The sequence below is a fragment of the Gigantopelta aegis genome, chromosome 9, assembly GCF_016097555.1.
Source record: "Gigantopelta aegis isolate Gae_Host chromosome 9, Gae_host_genome, whole genome shotgun sequence".
NCBI classification, from domain to species: Eukaryota; Metazoa; Mollusca; class Gastropoda; order Neomphalida; family Peltospiridae; genus Gigantopelta; species Gigantopelta aegis.
Genome location: NC_054707.1, coordinates 77,872,910 through 77,880,977, shown reverse-complemented (window position 1 = coordinate 77,880,977; position 8,068 = coordinate 77,872,910). Strand labels below are relative to the sequence as shown.

At 39.0% G+C, this 8,068-nt stretch overlaps 1 protein-coding gene across 1 annotated transcript in view; it reads left to right on the top strand.

The window, feature by feature from the left end:
• LOC121382341 (amiloride-sensitive sodium channel subunit beta-like) overlaps window positions 1-8,068 on the top strand; it is a 41,245-nt gene that overhangs the window by 15,396 nt on the left and 17,781 nt on the right. Inside the window, exon 3 of the mRNA XM_041511928.1 lies at window positions 5,420-6,048. Within this exon, the coding sequence (XP_041367862.1) occupies window positions 5,420-6,048 (629 nt within the window). The remainder of the gene's footprint in view (window positions 1-5,419; window positions 6,049-8,068) is intronic.

The window sequence follows — 8,068 nt, the reverse complement described above, 5'->3', positions numbered from 1 at the left end:
AGGATAGCACATACCACGGCATTTGATATACCAGTCGTGTTGCACTGGCTGGAGCGAGAAATAGCCCAATGGCCCACTGACGCGGGTCGATCCCAAACCGACCGCGCATCAAGCGAGCGTTTTGCCACTGGGTTACATATTTTATATGTACCATCCCACAGACAGGATAGTACACACCACGACCTTTGTTACACCAGTCGTGGAGCACAGGCTGGAACGAGAAATAGCCCAATGGGTCCACCGACGGGGATCGATCCTAGACCGACCACGCATCAAGCGAACGCTTTAACACTGGGCTACGTCTCTCCCCCCCCCCCCCCCCCAAAAAAAAATATGAAAAAAAAGAAAAAGAAAAAAGAAGCGAACTAATGTCTAAAATAATATGGATGACATATTTTGACATATTATAGAGTGACAAAGAAAACCCCACCGTTCTCACCACTCACCACACAGGCTTCTCTCATCTAAAAGCAGCAAACATATATTTTATATGAACTTTGTCGTGGGCAGGACAGTACAAACAGTTGTGGGGAACTATAAGTTGAGCGTTCCAGTATTAAGCTACATCTCGTCCCATTTAAGCAAGAATTTTAAGTAATGTGTAATTTAATGTGAAAATTAAGACGAAAAACAACAACCAAAAACAAAACGAAACATTAAAAAAACAAAAAAAACAAAAAACACCCAAACAAACAAACAAATAAAAAAAACCCACACCTCCCCCCCCCCCCCCCAAAAAAAAAAAGAAGAAAAAAAGAAACCCACACCTCCTCACAAACAAACGTAATATTTTACACTACTTAATAACAAGGATTAGTACGTGATAAATATAGTTTATTTTTAATCGGTTGATACACGAATTCAATTATGCTTGCATCTAAAAATAACAAATCTGACACTTTAATTTGATTATTATTTTGCACACTTGGATGACCTGATTTGTTGTTTGCCTGTAGCTGGTGCAAAACGAATGACGGCGAAGTATTCGTCAATGGTGACCTGTTTTCGGTCTGTTGATCTGAAGATTTATGTCAACTACTTTAATTTTATAAAGGATTACAGAGAAAAAAGGGTACATCAAAAAGAAAAGTTTCTTTTGCTCTCAGTGATTTTTTTTTAACGCGCGTACGACATTCAAGGTACTTTTTCCAGTGTTAAAGTTTATTCTGTTTAACGACACCACCAGAGCACATTGATTTATTGGATGTAAAACATTTAGTAATTTGACCTATAGTCTGAAAGAAGAACCCGCTACATTTTTCCATTAGTATTAAAGGATCTTTTATATGCACCATCCGACAGACAGGATAGTACATACCACGGTATTTGATTAACCAGTCGTGGTGTACTGGTTGGAACGAGAAATAGCCCAATGGGCCCACCAACGGGAGTCGATCCTAGACCGACTGCATATTAAGCAAGCGCTTTATCACTGGTTAACGTCCCGCCCTTTTCCAGTGGTATGTGTGAAACTGGTATTAATCCAAGCGTGGGTTTTGAGGGCGGGTGCTGGAGGGGGGGGGGGGGTGCACATACCCTCCACGAACTTCAATGTGCAATGAAAACCCTCTGTAAATATAATTGATATAATGAATTCATTTATTTTTAGTGGGCTAGATTGCGGGGGTGGGGGTGGGGGGGTCGAGGAAATATTTTTCAGGGGTGGGGGACTAACGGTAAAGGGGCACATGAACCAACTCGTCAAAAGGGCATCCCAATGAAAAAAAGTAAAAGAAAAAAGATACTTGAATATTTTTAGGAATTACTGGTCACCTGCCCCCCCCCCCCCCCCCCACACACACACACTTCGGTCCACCTCCGGACTCATTGTTTTTGACGAAGACTGCACGACTCTTCCCTAGATATGTCCTGTATTCGCCCCTGAAAATTTTACATTTTTCGTAAACATATATATTAATCTGCATACATACATGAACAAACACCAGCCAAAAGAGATGGGATGTAGCTCAGTGGTAGAACGCTCGTCTAACATGCGGTAGGGTCACAAGATCGATGAACTCGGACTTTTTAACGCCCTCAAAGTTATGGTATGCACTGTCCTGGCTATGGGAAAGTGCATATAAAAGATTCCTTGCTTATTCAGTAAGAGTAGCCTATGTGGCAGTCGCGGGTTTCTTGTCTTTGTCTCTCGACCAGATGTCAAATAATTATATTTTAAATACCAAATAGCAAATACCCTAAAATGTGCTGAGGTGTCGTTTAAAACAAATGTTGCACCCTTTTTCTTTCCATTAACTAGAAATAGCGCTCTGTGATGGTTAATTTTAAAAAAAGAAACAACTTTTATATTCCTAGAAATACGACAATTGAAAAAAAAAACTAAAGAAAATACATCGGATATACAAACACAAACAAACAAACAACAAACAACAAACAAAAAACCACACCAAACAAAAGAAATCGATTTTTTTTATCCACTCACCCACCTACCCCAACCCCACCCCCCCCAAAAAAAAAAAAAAAAAAAAAGAAGAAGAAGAAGAAAAAGAAAAACAATAAACCAACAAAAACCCAACAACAACAACAAAAACAAAAATAACCCAGACAAACCATAAATATTACTAATTAAAACAAAAATTCAATTGCATAAAGGATAATGTTGTACACCGAGGTATATTCAGAAAGCCAGGCGATCGCGGTCGTTCAACGTTCTGAGCATGTCACTGATGAATAACGAAACCTGTACCTTTAACGACAAGAGTGTCTCGTGATCGTGGTGGTTAGTGAAGCGAAAATAGCGACCGATGTGTATTCATAATCCAACTTTCCCACATGTACGTAAACAGAGATCGTACCTGTTTGCAGGTCTTGCTTTCAGAACCGCACAATCAAGATCTTCACACAGTACGGTTGCCTTTCAGGTGAATATGATCTATCTGACCTCTTCATCACGAACACCAAAACACAATTTTTTAAAAACATTTCAGACAGGGAGACAGGCAGACAGACATGTGTTATAAGTCTCACCTAGCCCGAGTACTGTGACTGTAAGCGGGCAAGACGGACATTAGAATAGTTATAATGTTCTCGTGTTTAAATGTATGTATTGCTCTCTCTCACGGTCAGGGTGCTCGGGGTAAGTCTCACCCTGTATAAACACAGTAAAAAGTGCAACATGTACCATTAACAACATATACAGGCCACTAAATTATAGAGTTATGAGAGACTATATATAAACAATAAAAATAATCACAAATCCACAGGAATAAGCATAGAAATAAGAGAAAATAATTTGGCCAAAGTCAAGGTTCAATAAAAGTTAATAAATTATTACTAACTCTAGTAAGTCCAGGTTATTTAAAATTGTCACTAGTATTGAAAAACCAAATCATTCCTGTCCCTGTCGCCCTGGATTGGGCCAATTATTTGTGACAGGGTAACTATGAATAAAAAGATATACAAAATAAAACAAAACAAAACAAAGAAGAAAAAAGTCAATACATTATATAAATACCAAAAATAGCTTGCGTCTTTTGCTCTTTGCTAGAAAAAACAAACAAAAAACATTAATTTTCCCCCCTCTATTTATTCTGTTATTAATATTAGACAATTACAAATATTCATTTCGTTATGAATATCACCTCTCATAAGACAAACGGATATTTTCCTCTTCCGCCCGTTTGATGTGCCCCTTTTAATAATTTTTATGTAATTCATCATTCATAATATACAAAACTAATTTGCCCTGAAAACACGTCACTAAACATCTTTATTAAAAGGGGGCGTGATCTAGTCGTGATGAGCGGTCTGTCTAGGATCGATCGCCGTCGGTAGATCCATTGGGCAATATGCACCACAACTGGTATATCAAAGGCTATCCTCTCTGTGGAATGGTGTATATAAAAGATCCCTTGCTACTATATGCCAAAATAGCCAATAGCCGATGATTAATAAAATCAATGTGCTTTAGTGGTGTCATTAAACAAAACAAACTTTAACTTTAAAACAAATAATTCTAGGAAGCATGCCCCCAAAACTCCAACAGATCTCGCTTCCTTTGGAACTCGGCTTCTTTGCCTTTGGCAAACACAAACTTGCTCTTTTTATAATTGTGTGACCGCCCCCCCCCCCCCCCCCCCCCAACTTATAAAATCCTGGACCTGCCCCTGGTCCGTGTGACAACGAAAAATCATTATCTGTCAGGTGGAATTGGTCTATTTACACGAAGCAAACAAATATGAAATAACTGAACATTTTATCCCAGATTTGAGAAATATCTGTATTTTTTTGAAGTAATTAAATCTACACGATAAAACCGTTTGCAAACAGTGTGTCTGCACAAGACGGAGTAAAAGGGGCATTTTGACAGTCGTGATTGCTTCCATGAATCACAATCAGGTGCCTCGCCCATCAGATCCTTTACAGGCCGTTACATCCTTCTTGTACCGTCTGTAGGAAGACTGCCACTCATAAGACTAGTTTAATTCATTATTCAAAACTTGCACAGGATGGAGCATCAATTTCAGTCTAAAAATGTTCGAAGGTCCGTTTCATTTTCGGCCAAGATAAACATGTGTCGTCTGCAAACAACAATAATTACAGCTATTTCATCATAACAATATAGAGCAATGCCAAGGTATTTCAAGGTCACAGCAAGGTTGTTTATGCACGAGTTAAATAAAAGGGGTGTAAAACCCTTGTTTGACACTACAATTGACAGGAAACCAATAGTTTTTAGGCCGTTAATTCTAACATAGCTAACACATTAAAAAACAACACCGGTACGTATGAAATAAATAAAAAAGTTTGTTTAGTTTAACGACACCATTGATTAATTAACCATCGGCTATTGGATATCAAACATTTGGTAATTCTGACCCGCTACCATTTTTCCCTAATGCAGCAAGGGATCTTTTATATGCACTTTCCCATAGTTAGGGTAGTGGCTAAGTGACATTACATCGACTCGGATAATTGAGGTGTGTGCTCAGGATGGAAGCACAGGACAGCAAGCTTGAACCGTAATTGGATAACAAGTATGCACATCAAAGTAAAATTAATGAACGAACGAACGAACGAACGAATGAACGAATGAACGAACGAACGAACGAATGAACGAACGAACGAACGAACGAACGAACGAATAAACGAACGAACGAACGAATAAACGAACGAACGAATAAACGAACGAACGAATAAACAAAAGAACGAATGAAAATATACATGTTTTTGGTATTCGGCTATATACTCTTGCTAGAACGGAGGATATTAACTGTGTTGTTACTGTCTAACTTTGGTGACAAGATTGGTAGAATATCAGTTGGTCGTTCTACTCCTGATGAATGAAATGTATACCTTAATACGGTTAAGTAATTATTAGATGAATTAAAAGAACGATTATCAAGTTTTGTTGTGAGTGTGTGTGTTTTTAAAACTTCTGGATGGTTTTGTTTTGTAGAAGGGACATAGCGGTCCAGCTCACCCTCCAGGTGGTGGAAGTCAAGGGCCAAGCCAGGGTGGTACAGCACCGACTCAAAATGGTACAGGACAAACTGGAGGTGGTACAGGACAGACTCAAGGCGGTACAGGACAGTCTCGAGGTGATACAGGACAGTCTCAAGGCGGTACAGGACAGTCTCAAGGTGGTACAGGACAGTCTCAAGGTGGTACAGGACAGACTGAAGGTGGTACAGGACAGTCTCAAGGTGCTACAGGGCAGTCTCAAGATGGTACAGGACAGACTCAAGGTGGTACAGGGCAGTCTCAAGGTGATACAGGACAGACTCAAGGTGGTACAGGACAGACTCAAGGTAGTACAGGGCAAAGTGGAAGTGGCTCCACGCAAAGTGGAAGTGGTACGGAACAAGGTCAAGCCGGTACAGGGCAGAATCAAGGTAGTACAGCACCTCCCTGGAAGAGAAATAAACGATTTGTAGATACCCTCGAGTTCAACTTTACGAACAAACGAGATAGATTTCTGAAAAAGGAAAAGGAATTTGACGAAGAAAATAGTTTCTTTTCTGGAAAGAGATCATCTCTACGTGGAATACAAGATGAATTTTTATATTTGTTGTACCAACATCCGAGGTAAGTAATTACGTGAGTGTGTGTGTGTGTGGGTGGGGGGGGGGGGGGTCAATAATTATGATTATGGCCCCTTGCGTTTTGGGCATTATAAACCATATGCGATTATTTCATTGCGGCTGGCCGCTTGCGTTTTTGGCATTATAAACCATATACGATTATTTGATTGCGGCTGGCCGCTTGCGTTTTGGGCATTATAAACCATATACGATTATTTCATTGTGGCTGGCCGCTTGCGTTTTGGGCATTATAAACCATATACGGATATTTCATTGCAGCTGGCCGCTTGCGTTTTGGGCATTATAAACCATATACGATTATTTCATTGCAGCTGGCCGCTTGCGTTTTGGGCATTATAAACCATATACGATTAGTTCATTGAAACTAATGTATTTCGATTTATTTATTTATTGCCGGACCGCACGCACGCGCTGCATCCAGCCTATATGAACCTTTACACAAAACCAAGCGCCTTGCACCAGATAGTTTTAGTGCTAATTATGCCAATTCCTCTTACTTAAAGTTACCCTTCTCTAAAATATCTTTAATATTTAAGCATTTACCATCCAGTTACGTTTCTTATATATAAATGACGCAAAATGTTCTGCTTTTTTGTTTTAAAATGAGTTTGAAAATGTTACATAATTATTCGTTAACACCGTTCCCCGGCCCATGACCATGATGACGCCCGTATTAGCGTATTTGGATTCGGGTGTTTGTTTAGTGGTGTTTTTTTGGTCGAAGGGGTTCGTTCTACCCAGTTGCCCTCAACTGGTATCTCAAAGCCCGTGGTGTGTACTACCCTGTCTATGGGAAAGAGCATATATATTTAAAATATTGCTTATTTCTTTTTTAATATGAGTAGCCCACGTGGGGGCAGCGAATTTACCTCTATTGTTCTCTGTCGACAAAATGTTGAAATAACTATATTACATACCAAAAGCGGTAGTTTAAAATGGGTTGAGGTGTAGTTAAACAAATATTTCTGTTGAAATAACCATATTACATACCAAAAGCGGTAGTTTACAATGGGCTGAGGTGTAGTTAAACAAATATTTCTGTTGAAATAACCATATTATATACCGAAATCGGTACTTTTAGTTGAAAAAATATTAGTTTTTTCCCCTAATGAGGTCGATGACCACAGCTGACTAATAAAAAGCAGCGTTAAGCCACGGATCACTGACCATACATCTTTTGTAGCTGAACATGTGACTAAAGGATAAATGTAGCAAACTGTCTAAAGACGTGATTAGCACCCCACTCCCCACCACAAGCAGATTAAATCCCGCCATTGTATTGTTTCTTTGCCCTAACTAGGTTAACTACTTAAAACTACAGTCCGTACGTTTTGTAGAGGTAAAGACTTAATGCAATGATCAGCTCAGACTTGTTTCCTCCGCTAGAGCGACAAGTACAACATACATTTTAAAAAGACTTACGTTTTGTAATGGTAAAGACTTAATGCAATGATCAGCTCAGACTTGTTTCCTCCGCTAGAGCGACAAGTACAACATACATTTTAAAAAGACTTACGTTTTATTTTGTTGACAGTTTAACCGTTTTAATATTGTTTCTGAACAAACCCCTGCCATCAGCTTCGATGGCGTTGTGATTTTAAAGCCACTGGGCTGGTCGATAATGAGTTGACTATTTACCCAACCATTTGCCCCACGACTGGTATATCAAAGGCAGTGATATGTACTTTTCTGTCTATAGAAAAGTGTTACACTGACTATAAAAATTCCTTGCTGTCAATAATAAACATATATATATATATATATATATATATATATATATATATATATATATATATATATATATATATACACACACACACACACACACACACACACACACACACACACACACACACACGCACACACACACACCTGGTTTTCTGAAAAGACTAAATGTCACTTGATGTTGAGCTAGTTTTGTATGTTCGTGCGCGTGTTATTGATTCTGATTTGACAAACTTCAATCAGACATCATAGACGTTCGCTGGACTGGTTTTATTTCC